This window comes from Thamnophis elegans, chromosome 4, assembly GCF_009769535.1.
Source record: "Thamnophis elegans isolate rThaEle1 chromosome 4, rThaEle1.pri, whole genome shotgun sequence".
Lineage (NCBI taxonomy): Eukaryota > Metazoa > Chordata > Lepidosauria > Squamata > Colubridae > Thamnophis > Thamnophis elegans.
Genome location: NC_045544.1, coordinates 86,128,022 through 86,147,058, shown reverse-complemented (window position 1 = coordinate 86,147,058; position 19,037 = coordinate 86,128,022). Strand labels below are relative to the sequence as shown.

The 19,037-nt window shown below is 43.7% G+C and overlaps 1 protein-coding gene across 1 annotated transcript in view; it reads left to right on the top strand.

Moving 5' to 3' along the window:
• The window catches only part of DNAH14 (dynein axonemal heavy chain 14), a 227,018-nt gene that overhangs the window by 32,102 nt on the left and 175,879 nt on the right, over positions 1 to 19,037 (top strand). Inside the window, exons 13-19 of the mRNA XM_032216059.1 lie at positions 1,443 to 1,658; positions 9,487 to 9,680; positions 10,748 to 11,184; positions 12,203 to 12,819; positions 14,923 to 15,088; positions 15,822 to 15,994; positions 17,310 to 17,657. Coding sequence (XP_032071950.1) covers positions 1,443 to 1,658; positions 9,487 to 9,680; positions 10,748 to 11,184; positions 12,203 to 12,819; positions 14,923 to 15,088; positions 15,822 to 15,994; positions 17,310 to 17,657 — 2,151 coding nt within the window. The remainder of the gene's footprint in view (positions 1 to 1,442; positions 1,659 to 9,486; positions 9,681 to 10,747; positions 11,185 to 12,202; positions 12,820 to 14,922; positions 15,089 to 15,821; positions 15,995 to 17,309; positions 17,658 to 19,037) is intronic.

The following is a 19,037-nucleotide window of genomic DNA, read 5'->3' as shown; positions in this document are numbered from 1 at the left end:
GGCACATGTCAACCGCCAGGGGGGGACTAGAGCTGTTTCTCTCATGGAGTTCGCCTTTCACCGGGATCTGGTCGGAAGCCCACCTTCTCTCTCTCCACGCCGAACACATCTCGTGCTCCAACAACTCCAGGGTGGACTGGTTGAACCGTACAACAATCGACCCTGCGGAGTGGACCCTCAACCGTCACATCTTCAAACAGGTGTTGACCAGGTACAGGACCACGGTCCTAGATCTCTTCGCAACGGCATCCAACAAGCAGCTGCCCTGGTACCTGTCTCGCTACACGACACCAGGTGCGGGAGGGCCGGCGCCTTGAGGTGCAGGTGGCTCCACAGTCTCCTGTACATCTACCCTCCCTTCCCCCTGATACAGAGGGTCATTCAGAAAATGATAGAGGAAGAGGCCGAGCTTATCCTACTCACCCCCATTGGCCACGCCATCCGTGGTTTGTGGACCTAGTCAACCTCTCAGTGGGCCTCGAGTGGGGACTTCCCCTGATACCATCCCCCCTTCATCAGGGCTCCATCCACCATCCTGACCTATCTTGGCTCCGCCTAACTGCATGGAGGCTGAGCGGGAGTCTTGAGGGCAGTTAACCTTTCTGAGACTGTAATCCAAACAATTCAGTCTTCCCGATGCCCGGCCACTAATAGAATCTATGAATCAACGTGGCAGTCTTTCAGCACGTGGTGCCTCTCTAAAAAGGTCTCCCCCCTGGAGGCTTCGGTTCTCCAGGTTTTGGAGTGCAACAAGGATTAGACAAAGAACTTATGCCTAACACCTTGTGGAGGCAGGTTTTGGCTCTCTCTTCGGTTCTCTCTCTTCACCGAAATGAGCCTCTCTCCTTGCACCCTCATGTGCGCCACTTCATTAAGGGCGCGCCTAACCTCTGACCTCCTGTCATCCACTGCTTCCTCTTGTGGGATCTCACCAAGCTCCTTGACTCTCTCACTGGACCACCCTTCGAGCCTCTCAGGTTGGCTTCCCTGCATCACCTCACATTGAAGACAATCTTTCTGGTGGCTATCACGTCAGCATAACGCGTCTCAGAATTGGCAGCTCTTTCCATCCGTTCAGATCTGTGTACCTTTCACTCAGACCGTGTGGTCCTTCGGCTTGATCCCACCTTTGTCCCAAAGGTCAATTTGGCCTTTCATTGGTCCCTGGACCTCACCCTACAGAACTTTTGCCCTAATCCCTCTCACAGTCTCAAACACAAATGGCACAAGTTAGACGTCAGAAGGGCTCTTAAGATCTATATTGCCACGACGGCTGTCTTCAGATGCACTGAGGCGCACTTTGTCTCTTTCTATCCCACAAACAAGGGTCTAAAGGCTTCGCCATCTATTGTTGGGCACTGGATCCAGTCAACCATACCTAGAACTTACGTGGCAAACCACTTCTCTCCTCCATCCAACATCATGGTGTATTCCACACGCAGCGTGGCTACATCTGCAGCGTGGACAAGGCAGGCCTCGGTGGAAGAGATCTGCAAGGCGGCCACCTGGGCGACCCCCAATTCCTTTATCCTCCATTAGAAAATGGTCAGATACACGTCGGTGGATGTGGCATTCGGATGGCGAGTCCTCCAACAAGTTCTCCCTTCTTCAAACTCCTAGCCCAGTATCATTCCCACCCGGGGACATGCCCAGCTCTGGTATGTCCCATGCATGACCGCTCTCTCCACCAATATTGAAGAATGGGGCATTGGTTCTTACCTGATACGCCTCTTCTCGAGGCAGGTGGAGACAGCGGTCATCCCCACCCTTGGTTCCTGGCCTAGTGGCGGTGGGGATTATGGAGCTAGGTTGAGTTTCGGAGGATTGAAAGCAATCAACTAATGCACAGCAGTCTACTTATCTCCTTCGTCACAAAAGTGGGAGGACACTCCTCTGAGGTAATGAAATCACTTTGGTAGACTCAGTTCTATTGGTTACTGACTGAGTTAACCCATGCATGACCACTGTCTCCACCTGCCTCGAGAAGGGGCATATCAGGTAAGAACCAATGGCCCATTTTCCCTTTGAACCATGAGAGAGAAACATCTACTACTACCAGGGGTGGGTTTCAGCTAGTACGCACCGGTACAACTGTAGCCATTTGCCAAACTTAGTGTGTCTTCCCATACCTGTTCTTCTGGAGGTTGCATACTGGAATGCTCCCTCCCATGGCCTGCCCCCTTGCACGCTCCGTCCACCCACCCAGTCGCCACTCGCTCATCCTGCCTGTCCCCACCAGGCTTGCCCCGCCAACAGCCGCCTCGTTTCCAATTGGGGGTGGGAAATGCATGCAGAGAGAGGAAATCCCATGGATTCCCCACCCCCTCCATTGGAAACGAGGTGGCTGTCAGAAGAGGGCAGCGCATGTCACATGGGCTTGTCCAAGAGCCGAAGAAGGAACAGGAGGCAAGGATTCAGCTACTGCACAAGCCCACGGACGTGCACTGCTCTCTTCTCTGACAGCCACCTCATTTCCAATGGGGTGGGTGGGAAATCCATGTGATTTCCTCCCTCTGCATGCATTTCCCACCCACCCCCATTGAAAATGAGGCGGTTGTCAGAGGAGAGAGGAGCACACACCTATGAGCTTGTCCAATGAATTCTTCCTGTTCTTTCTTCAGCTGTTGGACAAGCCCACATGGCATGCACTGCCCTCTTCTCTTTGACAGCCGCCTGGTTAAAAAGCCATCCCTGCTTAAAAGTACCTGGCAGTGGCGTTTCTCCCCAGGGGGCTCCACAGAACATCCCAAGACTGATGCCACCACATCTGCCCTCTTCAGGGACAGGTCCTCTTCAGAAGGACAAGGCCCCCTCCTAGTCCCCCTCATGTTCCTCATATTCCCGCCCCCGTGGATGGGCTCTGGAGTCATTGCTGGTCGCACAGAGCACTTCCTGAAAGGTAGCCTCTAGTGGCCCAAAAGATGGCCATGGCCCCACCCCGTGGAAAACATAGGTGCACGCACACCCCACACAATTATAGCCCCAGAGATTCTCAGAGGGAAGCCTCTGTACAAGCCTGGGCGAGTGAGAACAAGTTCCTGCTGTTACGAAGGCTCCGGGATAAGGTACAGAATCTTTGCCGTGGGACAGTAAAGCCCCGTCTGCCAGAGGAAGCAGGACCAAAGCCCCTCTCCCAACTGGCGCTTCCTCCTTCTGGGGGCGAGGGACTGGGCTGCCTCGCTGCCTCTGGCAGACGGGGCTTTATTGTCCCACAGCAAAGATTCCGTCCCTCATCCTGGAGCTTTTGTAACGGTGGGAACTTGTTCCCACTTGCCCAGGCTTGTGCAGAGACTTCCCTCTGAGAGTCTCCGGGGCTATAATTGTGTGGGGTATGCGTGCACCTATGTTTTCTACGGCATGGCGCCATGGCCATCTTTTGAGCCAGTAGTGGCTACCTTTAAGGAAGCACTCTGCACAGCCAGCAATGACTCCAGAGCCCATCTGCGGGGGCGGGAAGAGAGGAATGCAAGGGGGACTATGAGGGCCTCGTCCTTCTGAAGAGGACCTGCTGAAGAGGGCCTGTTCCTGAAGAGGGCAGATGTGGTGGCATTGCTCTTGGGATGTTCTGCAGAGCCCCTCAGGGAAAAACGCCGCTGCAAGGTACTTTTAACCATATATTTTGGTCCTGTGACTGCAGAATGCTGCAAAAAACCATAAATGCAGGCCAGTTGTTGAGTGTTTCAAATATGATTGGAACACTCAACAAGGTGACTACAGTGTGTGTGTCTGTTTCTGAGTGTGTATGTGAGTGAGAGAGACAGCGATAGACAAGCAGACAGAGGCACAAAGAGAGGGAGGGAGGGAATCAGAGAGACAGACAGACAGACACAGAGAAAGAGACAGAGACAGAGAGAGTGATTAAGTGAGTGAGTGAGAGACAGACAGACACACACACACAGTGACAGAGAGGAAGGGAGGGGAGAGACAGAGAGGGAGAGAGACACAGAGAGAGAGTGAGAGACAGACAGACACACACACACAGAGTGACAGATGGGGGAGGGAGGAGAGGGAGACAGATACAGAAAGAGAGACAGACACACAGGGAGAAAGACAGAGAGATACAGGGAGGGAGAGAGAGCCAAAGAGCCACACAGAGACAGAGACAGACACACAGAGAGATGGAAAGAAAGAGAGAAAGAGAAAGTATGACAACAATTGAGCCCAAAATTTTGGTTGCTAAGCAAGAGCATTGTTAAGTGAGTTTCACCACATTTTCCAAGTTGGCCATGCCCACCCAGTCATATGACCACCAAGCCACTCCCACAAAACAAACCACACCTACAGAACAGGTTTTCCCCACAGGCAATTATAAAAATTAAACCATACTGAATGAGAGTACACTCAATACGGTTTATTTTTTATAATTTTCTATAATTTTAACATAAACAGTAAGTCTTTTCTGTCTTTTCTGTTCTTAACAATGGCCAAATAATTGCATAAGGAAGCCCACTTGTCTTCCAGCAGATGGCCTTCAAAGGTAGTCACACTTCAATCAAATCTCATAGCCATTGATCTTAATTTTCTTCTTCTTTGCATGTTGCAATAAAAGGTAATGTTAAAATTGGATTGCCATACTGCAATATTCCTTTTTATCTTCTTCATGTATTTTCTCTGACTGTATAGATCTCATATTATAGAGATAAGATTGTACTCATCCTTCTTACTGAACCAACAGCTGTGCTCATGTTTTACAGTTGTCTCTCGGTTTCACAATCTTGGTCATGAGGCCAGCCCTATTACAACTTAGAATGAAGCAGCAACTTTGGGTAGTTAGATTTGAAAGTGACTACTATACCCTTTTGATCATTGCTTGGAACTTTGTCTCATTACAATTTAGAAATAGGATTTTCAGAGCAGTATTGTCACACTGAATATTAACTTGGTGTGCATTTCTCTGAGAGGTTTTAATTGCAGTGCATTGTGCAGTTGGTGTAATATGTCATGTTTATAGACTAACAAGCCAGCAAGCTGATCAGAGAGTGAGTGGTAATTGTTCTGATGCCAAGGAGAGGATCAGAGAAAGAGCATGCAATACCAAATTTGAGAAAAAGCATGACAAATTAATAATATGAGAAAGAAAAATATACTTTTCTGTCAGATTTTTCTTTTTTATCAGTCAAGACTATACAATATTTGTAGCAGGTTAATATTAAGATTACCAGATTTTTATAGCTGGAACCAGAGTTTATAAATTCAGCTGAAATTGTATTTAAGGTAATTGGCTATTTTTCCTCATATAAGAGTTATCAGCTTTAAAAAGGAAAATGATATGAAGTTTAAATAAGGATTTTGATATCCCTTTCTGTAATATCAAGACCATATTCTTTTTTGTTCTGTTTTTTTAGGGACAATTTTAAAACAGGCAAGTTTCTGAAATCTTATGCTTTGCCAAGAGCAGCAGCTTATTAAACTTCTCTTTTGTTGCTGTTGCCACAGGCAAGCAGAATCCTTCTCCATAACAGCTGCTTGGCAGTGTTATTTTTTCTTTCCTGCAGAACTGTTCAAACAAGATACTTCATCTCAATATTACTGAGATGAAACTGCTAACATTTTAAAAACAAAAAAGCTGCTATAGTGCTATTCCAAGTTTCTGGAAATGTAAAGGGAATTGCAAATTAGACTCGAAGAGAAATTAGTTACAGTACTTTACTATCTTTGTGCTAATCATGAGAAAGACTCTGTTTATTATCTTTGAATTATTAATGTTTAAGGATTGCTTTTGTTTTTTTCTTTCTTTTCAACGAAAAGGAAAAGAGGCCATCTCTGATTCAAATAAACAACTAATCAAATATGAGAGGTAGGAATAATTTAAAATACATTTTGATTTCAACAATATAAAAGAAATATATATTTATTTTAATGGCTTATTGTGCTTTATATATGTGGCAAGAGTATTTAAAGTGCAAAAACAATATGCTTTCACTCTTAGAAATGATGTGATTTCTAGACCACGAGAAACCTGGAATAGTATTTCCTTCAATTTTTTCTTCTTTGCTCACAGTTTATTTCTTTTACTCCTTCAATCACCTTTGCCATACTCTCCAAGAAAAACAACTAATCCATCTGAGATAAACTAACTTAAATGAAATTCTTCTGATAAGATATCTCTTTCACTGTCCTGAAAACACATGCAACACACACCTCTTCCAAGTTTAAGAAACAGTACAAAAACAAAAGAAGTGACAATTTATTTCTGAACTACTTCAACTTAGGATATATATCTGATTTTGCATTACGTTTTTCCCCCAACTGTCATCTGGCCCATTGCAGGTTATTCAAGAAATCACTCAATCTTCCAAAGAGACATTTTTGAGTTTGGGAAAGAAGGAAAATAAGAACTTCTCATGAACTGTCTTATATTTATTTTAATATTCAAATTTTGATCCTTAGATGTCATAGTTTTATTTGATGCCCTTTGACAATATAAATGCAATTCATTATTTTCTAGATCTCTACAGTTCTCTGCAGATGTATTACTGATTCCTAACAGAAAAACATTTACAATACAGTTACAAGGGATTGTAGATGGATTAGAAAACATCATTGGTAAGTAATGTATGGACATAGTGGATGCTATTGATGCCCACTGGAAAAATATTGATATAATATAGATTATTTACTAGCCATCCAACACAGCAAAATAAAGATCTAACTGCCAGATCTAGTTTCACTAAAACAATTTCAGCTGGGTTGAAGCAATTTAGAAGGTTAAAAATGTCTGTGAAACCAATTTGTTATATATTAGTACTAGTCTCACATTAGATTCACACCACTTTATGATATTTCCTCCACTCAGAATTGATCTCAAGATTTTCCAGACTTGCTTTATATATTTTGTTTAAGTAGCTTCCTTGACTTGGTTGTGCAACTGGTCAGAAGCTTCCAAAACTCCTAAGTACTTGTCTTCTCCTTGCCCTTGTCCTTGTCCTCCTTCTCTTCCTCCTCCTGTTCCTCCTTCTCCTCCTGTTCCTCCTTCTCCTCCTCCTCCCCCACCTTTTCCTTTCTTCTTACTGTGCTTCTTACTGGAGACAAATTCCTTGTGTGCCTAATCACACTTGGCCAAATAAAGAATTCAGTTCAGTTAAGTTCAATTCAATTAACATGTTGCAAATAGTGGCTACTTGATAGTGCAGCAGCTGCTACCCCAAAGACCAGTTGTAAGTACTACTCATTTAGTATCATTGCAAGATTGAACAATCAGAAGCATCATGTACTGGGACTAACACTCTGCAAAACTAGCATCAGGCTTCTCTTACTTTAAAATATCATGTAAAATATTCTTCAAACATTAGTGCAACTCCCACATGTATGTATTACTTAGTGGGTTAATAGTATTTGTTTTCATTTGAGCCATAATATTCACTCGGTTAGCAAAGATAAACTTAAATATGAATTCTATCTTGGAACAAGCAAAAGTAGTATTTTAAAATAAGTTTAAATTTACCAATTCTGGAACATAACTATATGCATATCATTGTGTTCAGTTGAGTTTTATTTAAATAAATGTGCAGATGATTGCTTTCTTAATTTAAAATACTATGCATGGGACAGTGCTTCTGTTTGGTAATATAGTTCATAGTCTTTAATGAAAAAAGGATAGTTTTCAAAAATCTGTCTAAAACATGAGTGTCAAACTCTCTGCGTCACGTTGATGTCAAGTGACGTATTGTGACATTTTTTGCCTTTTTAAACCTGGGGTGGGCATGACCTGCACATGACACATCCAGCCTACGGGCCACCAGTTTGATACCCTTAGTCTAAATTGTTTATTTAAAAATATCTGTTCTAAAAACATCCTGGTCAGTATTAAAAATACTTTTAGTTTTAGTGTTCCAGATCTTCTAAAGCCTACATAAAGTATAATCACTTACAGAAATTTGTCAAGTTCCACTCCAATTTAATCATTAAACAAAAAAGCACATGCCTAGGACACTAAGAAAAAGGTCCTTGTATATTCCAGTGAGTTACTAATTCTCCTAAGTTGGTGGAGACAGCGGTCATGCATGGACTAACTCAGTCAGTAACCAATAGAACTGAGTCTACCAAAGTGATGTTATCGGCTCTGAGGAGCATGCTCCTGCTTTTTCAGACTCAGTTCGATTGGAACTGGCTGTAATTCGCTTTCTCCTAGTTATAATTGATTAGTTAGTTAGATTTAATTGGATAGTCTCTAAATTTAATTGGAAATTGTTCTTATTGATGATCTCCTGCCTGGGCTCCTTCAGACTCTCAATAGCCTCTAGGAGCTAGAGAGTTCTTGCCGCGCCTCGTGGAGGCTGGCCTCTAAAAGCCTTCGGGGTTCTGCCGTCTCGGATTTCAGCAGAGGGAAGCCCTAATCTTCACAGCAGGGGAATCCCCGGGCTGCTGCCTTGCCATCTTCGCTGCTAATCGACGCTGCCACCTACAAGAGCCTCCGGACACAGCGGGGAGCCCAATTAGGGCTGAAAAAAAATTACTAGCTACTAGAAAACACCGCTGGAGCCCCCGCGCCTCACAGATCATCGCGCTGAAGATTGCTGCACTCCGCGGTGGCGTCCCTGGCTCCTCTACCTTGCCACAGGGCCTAACCCACCCACGCTCACCGTGAGGCCTTCTGCTGCCTCATGTCTCCAGCCCATAGGCTCTGCAGCCTCAGTGGCCGTTAAAAATTGGGGTGAAAACTTTTGGCAGCCAGTTTGGAATCATCTAACTGTGAGTACTGGCCAAGACCTCCTCTCCCCCTCCAGATCCTCTGCCTATGGCCTCTGCCCCTAATAATGAGCCTCCTGCTCCTAGGGATCGCAGGCGTAGGGCTGCTCCTGCTGAAAACGTTGAGCCTTCTTCCAAGGACTCAAGGCCTGATCAAGGAGAAGTGCAGGAACCAGCCCCTAGGGAGGAAGACATGGCCCCTCAGGCCCCAGTTAAGAAGGCCAGGTCCAAGACCAAGCACGCTGAACCTCACATATTCCAGGCCCAGAGGCCTATTCATTCCAGCCCTCCCCCTGAATTTTCTTCTGATTCAGAGGATGATCTCTCTCCTGCTGCATCCATCTTGCAAACCGAGGGGGCTAGGGGAACTATTACATTGGCCAACAGTGGGGATGATTTGGATTGTGACAGGAGCGTCACTCCTGATGAGGATCCCCTCTACCAGGAAAACATTTCTCACACTTCACGCTGACGCCGTTCTTATTCGCCAAGCATGGCTGACATGATATCTGAGGCCATAGAGCGTGGTATTGCAGCAGGCCTTAAACACAGGTCTTCTAACCATTCTGCTTCTCGCAGGTCTTCTTCTTCCTCTGGTTCCAGGCGCCAGAGATGGTGATCTCTCGGCTTCTTGGTCACACGAACTACCCTGCACTTCCAATCAACAGTCGGTCTTTGGGGAAGAGGAACGCCCTGCAAGAGACTCAGACCTTTCGGAGGATGAGGGTCTTCCACCTGACACCCCGTCCTTTTGTTAGTTTGTTTAAACCTGCTGTATTTCGTTTTCTCCTGTTTAAGGCAAAGAAAATTGCAGGCATCCCAGCCCCAAAAGCATCTCAGAGTGCAGAAGCAGACAAGACTGACACCACCGACCCACTCTTCATCCAACCTATGGTGGAGAAGGAGGTGATCCCATCACCACGGTTCTTCGTCGACGTTGTCCAGAATCAATGGGCATCTCCAGGCAACCCTTCCCAATGCCTCGAACAAGCGTCTGTACAATGTCGCTCCTGACCTCACAAAGGCTTTGGAGGTACCTTCTATTGATTTGCCAGTAATTGCCCTCTCCTCTCCCAACACAGCCTCAGCAGCTCCGGAGGAAGCCCTATGTCCAGAGGGCAAGAGGATAGAGCAAACTCTGGTCAAGGTCACCAGGCCTCAGCTTGGGTTGTTAGGGCAGGTATCTCAGCTTCATTCTTTAGTCAATTCACTCTTCTGTGGCTGAGGCAGCTTCAGGCTCACCTTCCAGCCAGGGATTCTAGGACTTGTAGGGACCTCAACAAAATTAAGGCGGCCCTAGAATACATTGCAGATGCCTCCTTGGACGCGGCCTCCAAGGCCATTGCCTCCTCCATTTCTACCCGCCGGCTTATCTGGCTGAAGCAGTGGCAAGCGGAAGCGCGGGCCAAGTGGAGGCTTGCATCCTCTCCCTACTCTGCATCCCTTCTCTTTGGTCCTCCATTAGAACCCCTTCTGGTAGAATCCAAAGATAAGAGGAAGGTTCTGCAACCAGCCACTAAAAAGCAGGAAGGTCGGAACCAGTCCTTTTACCACAGGCAGCCCTTTCGTGGACAGGAAGGTAGTTCTTCCAATTGCCGTCCCCAGCGACAGGCCCCTTCTTACTCCTATAGATCAGGCAGGAACAATCAGAGATTCCAGCCCAGAAAGCCCTTCAAGGACAATTCCAACCGTTCCTTTAAGAGGCAGAAGTGACTGCCTGGAGGATCTCCCAATAGGGGGGGCATATAGTGACCTTCACAGATCGTTGGGACGACATCACCAATGACACGTGGGTCAGATCCACAATCAGATTCGGCCTTCTCCTGGACTTGTGCTCCAGCCCTCTGAACCACTTTGTCCTGTGCCCGATCTCCAGGGACCCTCAAAAAAGGCTCCTGGTAGAACAGGTCGTTCATCACCTTCTCCAGATTCGGGCCGTTCAACCTGTGCCTCCAGGCCAGGAGGGACGGGGGTTCTACTCTCATCTTTTTATCATGCCAAAGTCTTTGGGGGGCTGGAGGGCAATTCTCAATCTAAAATTTTTAAATCAATTCATCAGATACAGGAGATTCGAGATTCACTCTGTCCTATCAATTCTGGAGAGTGTTTGCAGACACGATCTCACATCAGTGGACCTTACGGAGGCTTACCTCCACGTGCCCATCCACAAACAGCACAGGAGGTTTTTCCGCATTGTCCGTGCAGACCTCCATTACCAATATCGGGCCCTTCCCTTCGGGCTGTCCTCAGCCCCAAGGGTTTTCACGAAACTTCTGTCTGTCGTAGCCGCACATCTGCGGGCCAGGCCCATCCGGATCTTCCGCTACCTGGACGACATCCTTTTGTTGTCTAGGTCACACACCCAGGCCCTCAGGGATCTCCAGGACACCCTTCAGGTTTTAGATGATGTGGGGTTCTCCATCAATCAGGAGAAGACTCACTTCGTCCCCACTCCTCGCGTGGTGCACCTGGGAGCCCTCATAGATTCATCCCAGGGTAAAGTCTTACTATCCCTGGACCGCCAGAACAGTCTCAGGGAGTTAGCTAAAGAGGTACAAAGGAGGCAGCGGATCCCTCTTCTTCAACTGTCTCAGCTGCTGGGAAAGATGGTCTCCTGCTTCTCCATCATCCCTTGGGCACGGCTTCACAGCTGCTGTCTCCAGTGGTTTCTTCTGCCATTCCAGAAGTCCAACAGCAGCTGTTCCTCAGTGAAGGTCCCCCTGTCCCTGGAAGTTCTGTTATCCCTGGACTGGTGGATCTCCCTGGCCATTGCTCAGGGCTCTCTTTTCAGGGACCCTCCACATCTTGTAGTAACAACAGACGCGAGCCTCACGGGCTGGGGAGCTCACTTGGAGAAACAAGTAGCGCAGGGGCTTTGATCCAATTCAGACCTATCACACAGTATGAATTGGCTAGAGTTGAGGGCCATCCATCTAGCTCTCCTTCACTTCCAGCCCTTTCTCCAAAACTCACATGTGTTGATCCGGACGGACAACACCATGGTCAACGCGCATGTCAACCGCGGGGGGGGGGGGGGACAAGAGCTGTCTCTCTCATGGAATCTGCCTTTCAACTAGGAACTAGGGCGGAGGCTGAGCATATCTTGGGGTTGGACAACACCGCAGGAGACTGGATGAGCTGCACAACAATCGACCCAGCGGACTGGAGCTTGAATCGCCGCATATTTCATCAGCTGTCGACCAGGTACGGGACTCCAGTCTTGGCCCTCTTCGCAACATCTGCCAATAACCAGCTGCCCAGGTACCTGTCTCAATACACGACACCAGGCATGGAAGGGACGGACGCTCTCAGGTGCAGGTGGCCTCACGGTCTCCTGTACGCCTTCCCTCCTTTCCCCCTGATACAGAGGGTGATTCGCAAAATGCTGAAGGAAAAGGCCGAGCTCATCCTGGTCACCCCCAATTTGCCTCACCGACCATGGTACGCGGACCTGATCAATCTTTCAGTGGAACCTCAATGGCTCCTGCCAATGATTCCGTCTCTCCTCCATCAGAGCTCCATTCACCACCCAGATCTACGCTGGCTACGCCTAACCGCTTGGAGGCTGAGCGGGCGGTCCTGAGGGCAGATAACCTTTCCAAGACTGTGATCCATACGATCCAAGCCTCACGCCACCCAGCTACCAATAGGATATACGAATCTACATGGCAGACCTTCGTTAACGGGGTGCCTGGGCGAGGGGAGGACCCATTGAAAGCTGCAATACCCCAGCTTCTTGAATTCTTGCAGCAGGGCCTTGATAGAGGACTTTCTCCGAATACCTTGCGGCGGCAGGTGGCAGCTCTCTCCTCAGTTCTCTCTCTCCACCGAGATGAACCCCTCTCCTTGCACCCTCATGTCCTCAAAGGGGCATCCAATATCTGTCCTCCTGTCATACACCGATTCCCCTCCTGGTATCTGACCAAGGCCCTTGACTTCCTTACAGAACTGCCCTTTGAACCCCTCAGGGCGGCAACTCTGCACCACCTCACTCTCAAGACTGCCTTTCTGGTGGCCATAACATCAGCACGGAGGGTGTCGGAGTTGGTGGCCCTCTCCATCCAGGCTGACCTGTGTGTCTTCCACCCAGACCGGGTGGTACTTCGCATCGACCCCATCTTTGTTCCGAAGGTGAATTCAGCATTCCATCGTTCCCTGGATCTCACCCTTCTGTCCGGCTCCTTTTCACAGTCTGGAGCATAAATGGCACAAGCTAGACATCAGGCATGCTCTTAAAACTTACATTATGAATACAGATACGAGCGTTTGCGGACGATCTGGTTGTAACTTTAACCCAATCCGGGAAATCAACTATGGCTTTAATGAACATAATTAATCAATATGGTCAGGTATCCGGGTTTAAAATAAATCTAGGGAAAACAAAGATGATAGTTAAAAATATGAACACAAATCAAAGAGAAGAATTAGAAAGAATAACAGGATGTGAGATAGTAAAAACGGTTAAATATTTAGGAGTTTATATTACAACTTTGAATGGGAAATTATATAAGTATAATTATGAACCATTATGGCATAGAATACAGGTAGAGATGAAGAAATGGGAAAAACTACAACTGTCTTTGTTGGGAAGGATAGCGGCAGTAAAAATGAATGTTTTGCTTAAGTTCTTGTTTCTGTTTCAAATGATACTGATACTCAAAAAAGATGTAAATTTGGAAGAATGGGAGAAGGGTATTAATAAATTTGTTTGGGCAGGGAAGAAACCGAGAATAAAACTTAAAATGCAAGATGTACGTGAGAGAGGAGGTTTGAAAATGCCAAACTTAAAATTATATTATGAGGCAGTAGTTTTATCAATAATTAGTGATTGGATCAACTCAACAGAGGATAAAATACTGAATATTGAAGGGTATGATTTAGTATATGGTTGGCATGCCTATTTAATATATGATAAGGTGGATAAGATTTTTAAAAGTCATATTTTAAGGAATGCTCTATTGCGTGTCTGGAAAAAATATCAACATAAACTAAATGATAAGATACCTATATGGGCAATTCCAGACACGCAATAAAGAATATAAGTATAGAACAAAAACAGGACGTAACCATATACAGACAATTCTTATCGTAGAAAGAGGTGTATTACAGCTCAAACTTTGAATGTACTAAAAGAGGAAAGGGTAATCCAAACCTGGTTTCAGTATGGAGAACTACAGGCCAGATGGAAAAAAAAAAAACAGAAAATTGGTATTACACAAAATGAGCACAATCTAGTAAAACAAATTAGGGGTCAAAGTCAAATGCACATAAAAGCTATATAATATATGATAGAAATAGATTCTGAACAGAATTAGTTAAAGACTGCATGATAAAGTGGGCACAAAATTTTGAAGAACCAATAATGATGGAAACATGGAAAAGATATGGGTAAGAAACGTAAAATTTACGCAAGCCCAAAATCTGAGAGAGAATTTCTACAGATGTTTTATAGATGGCATTTAGATCCTAAAAAATTAGCTTGTATGTATCTGAATTTACAACCTAAACGCTGGAGATGTGATTGTGCTGATGCTACGTATTATCATATATGGTGGACTTGTAAAAAGGTCAAAGATTTTGGATAAAAATATGGTGGATTATTCAAAATATTTTTAAAAAGAGGATAAGGTTTACTCCTCAGTTATTCTTGTTAGGTATAATTACAGACTGTACAGTTATAGAGACTACTTTGATTCTGAATTTAACAACGGCAGCAAGACAGTTGGTGGCGCAGTACTGGAAGAAGGAAGAATTGCCTACTATTCAAGAATGGACTTTAAAAGTAACAAACTTAGCAGAGATGGCTAAAATATCAGCAAATCTTAAGGACCACTCAGAAGAGAAATACAAGCTGGAGTGGAGAAGATGAATTGACTACACTCAAAATAAATATGGGACTAAGAAATTTCAGTTAGCTTATGAATGATTGAACAAGGAATGTTACAACTTATCTAAAGTTAGCTTTACAAAAGAGGAGTTAAAGTACAAGTGAGGGATGATGCTAAAGTTAGTTAGTTTATTTTAGCATATGGTTGTTAAATGTTTATATCCTGTATTTGCTCTGGGAGGTTATGGGGGGAGGGTGGGAGGGGATTTGGGGTTGGGGGGGAGGGAAGGTAGATATTTGTAAAACTCCTTAAAATTTTCAATTAAAAAAAAACAACTTACATCGCCAAGACGGCTGCCTTCAAACGCAGCAAAGCCCTCTTTGTCTTGTTTCACCCGACCAACAAGGGCCTAAAAGCCTCTCCGTCCATGATTGGACGTTGGATCAGATCTGCCATTGCTCAGACTTACATCTCGCATCATCTCCCTCCTCCACCCAAGATTACGGCTCATGTCACGCGCAGCGCAGCCACGTCAGCGGCATGGGCACGGCAGACCTCGGTGGAGGAGATCTGTAAGGCGGAGACCTGGGCTATCCCTAATTCTTTTATCAGACATTACAAAGTAGATAGGTATGCATCAGCTAATGTGGCTTTCAGAAGGCGAGTGTTCCAGCAGGTCCTTCTGTCCTCCAGCTCCTTGGCCAGTCTCATGCCCTCCCGGGGACATGCCAGCTTTGGTACATCCCATGCATGACTGCTGTCTCCACCAACTTAGGAGAATGGGGTGTTGGTTCTTACCTGATAGGCCCCTGCTCTGGGCAGGTGGACACAGCAGTCATTCCCATCCTGGAATTCTGGCCTAACTTACAGGGGTGTGCGGGGAGCATATTGTGTTGAGTCTGGAGAGAAAGCGATTGTTCACACACAGCAGTCTACTAATCTCCTTCGTCAAGAAAAGTGGGAGCATGCTCCTCAGAGCCGATGACATCACTTTGGTAGACTCAGTTCTATTGGTTACTGACTGAGTTAACCCACGCATGACCGCTGTCTCCACCTGCCCAGAGAAGGGCTGTATCAGGTAAGAACCAACACCCCAATCTAGATCTTCAAATATACGTATGAGGAATTATTGGGGAAAAAACTGAATTGATATTTCTGTTATATTTACATTTCAGTTAAAATAGTTAAACGTTCTGAGAGTATTTACCCATCCTGGTACTCAGCCAGCAATTTTATTTTTTTAAAAAATGTTTCATAATAGTCCTGATTTTGAAAATATTTTTAAATTACCATATTTTCCATTAGATCAAGTTACACCATTTTCTCAGGATTCTCGCCTTTCAATCTTCATTGATCAGTCATTACATAAAATAATGCAGCAATGTGAAGATTACACAGATTTTGAACCACGAGATTATCAATCAACATGGCCAAACTGTGATCTCATTCTTGGGACAGATCCAGATTACCAAAACAAAGTATGTTTCAGAAGCTGTACTATAAAAGGGTAACAGTTTGGTGCCAAATACATTTCTGAATATTTTTTCTTGATTCAAACATGGACATGTAATCTTTCAAATCCTTTTGTTGTGGCCTTCTAAAACTGAAGATACCAAAATTTGGCTGAACAAAATTTCTAAGTTTTGGCAGAAAATGTGAAAAAAATGCATACATCTCAGTGTAAGAAATTGATAAGTAGTCATTTCTAAAACAATTAACAAATACAGCCTGCCCTTTATAAAAATTTTAGGCTTCATTCTCTTTATATTGAAATGGCACAAGAAATATTATTTCTCCTATATGTAGATGCATCAGTTGATTAATATTACATTTTGTATTAATACTTCAATCTCTTATAAATCTTAATTATCAGAATACTAAGTGATCTTTTTTGTAATCTACTGCTTCCATTAAATTATTTTCCAAACTCCAATTCCTTCAAATTCACACCCCCAAAAAATTATTCCAGAAATCCTGTGTCATACCATTTGTGTTACATGTGGTATTAGTACATTTCCTTCTGTGTCCCTTACTTTCAAAAATAAGAAAAAAGGAAATGAAATTAAAGAAAAGAAAATCTGAGAACATGTGGTCCATGTTTACTAAGTGGCTCTTCTTTAGCCAAGCCTTTTCAGTATGCCTTACATTTAGAGCTTAACTTTTATGAGGTTTAAAAAAAAACATCATCATGTTTATGAAAATAAATGCAGGTTTATTTTCCACTGTTCTGGGTTTTAAAAATGTTATCATATCACATGATGTTTCTGTTTTGGTTTGAAGCCAATGTAAGCCCTTGACTTTTATGTTTATTTAGTGCTTGATTCTAATGCTCTTGTTTAAACATACAAATGGTATTGATTAGGGGGAATAATTAATAGTATTTCAGCAGGAGTATACAGGAATTTAATTGTTTTCTTTGCTGTAGACCTGAAGAAAATGTATTCTTCTATAATGCTGTTTGTATTGAAAGGAAATTAAATATACTTGTGGCAACTTGTAGGACCATGACAAGAACAAACATTAAAATAGCACCCACCCCAATAACTGAGACCTAGCTATTCCTATTTATTCCTGAGGATCAAGTTAGCAGGAAATGCTATTGGTACAATTTGATTACATAGGGTTAAAGTTGATAAGGTATGTCTGCTTATAGTTCCTAAAAGCTAATCAGAGGAAATCCCCACCATAATATGAATGCTATCAGTGCCATTTAATAACAATTTTGAAAGATTGTAGGATTACACCTATACAATATGTCTTTGATTTTAAATTTTTTCTATCTTAATTTTTTAGATTCTGGATCTTCTCTCTCTTCAGAGTTCTTCACTGGCCCGAGTAGAATCTTACAGCAGTAACTTTATGGATTATTGCAGTATGATAGATAAAGCAAAATATACAAATGACAAAATAGTAGCATTGCAAAGAGAGATGACTACAAACGAGTTTAGAAATATTCTAGAAAATTATACAGTTGATGTAAAGGAGATTGTATGTATGCTTATTGAAAAACGCATCTCTCTGTTTAGAGTAAATAGTTTGAACTTTCAGACAGACTGCCTGCCATATTTTGAGTGTCTGCTTAAGACTATTTATTTGAAATTTTATATAGCAATTGATACAAAGAATGTACATCTTGTTGAAGTAAGTATATAATTTTTATCTAATTAATTTCTTAAATTTCTATTCCAACTATTTCACTGCACATATTTAGGTCAAAGTGCATTATATGGAAGACATCATTAGCTGTAGTTGTAGATTTTTGTTTAGTTATATTGCAGTTGAAATGAGATAACCAATAGAGAGATTGTTGCATTTTGGTAAATTATTGCAAAGTGAAATGTAGACAGAGGGAAGGGTAATGGGTAGTCAGGCTGATTCAAATGTTGAGCTAAACTAAGATAGGCAGGGAATGTTATATCAACTTCACTGGATCACAAATAATTTTCAATCCTAATTCAAGGTGTCCCATGGTACTTGAAAAAAATGTTTCTTGTAAGTTCCTATTTGGAGCATTTCTCCAGATACTCCTCCATGTTAAGATATGGTTGGTAGCAATTCAGGAGTAGACATTTCAGTGCCAGTTTGTAGTCTTTGGAATGCTATCCCCGTGATCTATGAAAAATACCAACTTTTTCATCATTTCACTATCACGGCCAAGAAAAGATTTGTTGTTGTTGTTCTTCTAGGCCAGAGGTCCCAACTTGTGGGTCATGGCCTAATAGTGGGCCGTGAGGGGATTGCAACCAGGCTGCGGAAAGTTGCATGTGTGTGTGTGAGCACTAGCCAGCCGCTTACAGAACCATCCTCTGTTCCCCACCCACCCCCGCCAGTCCACAAAACCAGAAATGTTGGGGAACTCTGCTCTAGACATTTAAATCAAAATTTGGTTTTCTGGATCTTGTTGTTCACCATTCTGAACAGTGCTTATTGCCTCTGAGATTACAAGAAGCAGTTTTGTGATTTAAATGTTTTTAGATATAAGTAAGCATTGTAGTTTTGAAATAGTTTTAGCAGAGCTAATAGTATGTATAAATTGGAAACTAAGAAAATAAAGAGAGACGGAAAAAAACTGAGTACAGACCCTTGAGGACAGAAAAATCAGGGTTTGTACAATAGAACTCTTTAAACAGCTGAAGGCATAGCCAGAGAAGGAGACCAAAATGTGACCTCTTTTGTTTCCAGAGTACAGACTCTTGCAAGTCTTAAGTATAAGTTCCTGGTGCCACTTTAACTGTTTGATCCACTAGACCAGGTCCTTCCTAAATTTCTTTCTCTGACCTTCAAGCCACTGGAGGTTTGTCTGATTGTTTCCTAGGCAGCATCTCTTCCCCTCATTCTCCAAGGTCAGTCCCAACATTTCATCACAAAATAATGCATAAGTTCAGGGAAGATGGACTCTGATTGACAGAAATAAAATTCCTAATTGCAAGTGTGGATTGCCAGTGCACTCATTATTTAAGAGAAGTGCAGGCTCCTCGATTAGATATACTCAAGATGAGACTAGTTAGTTGACTGTTCAGA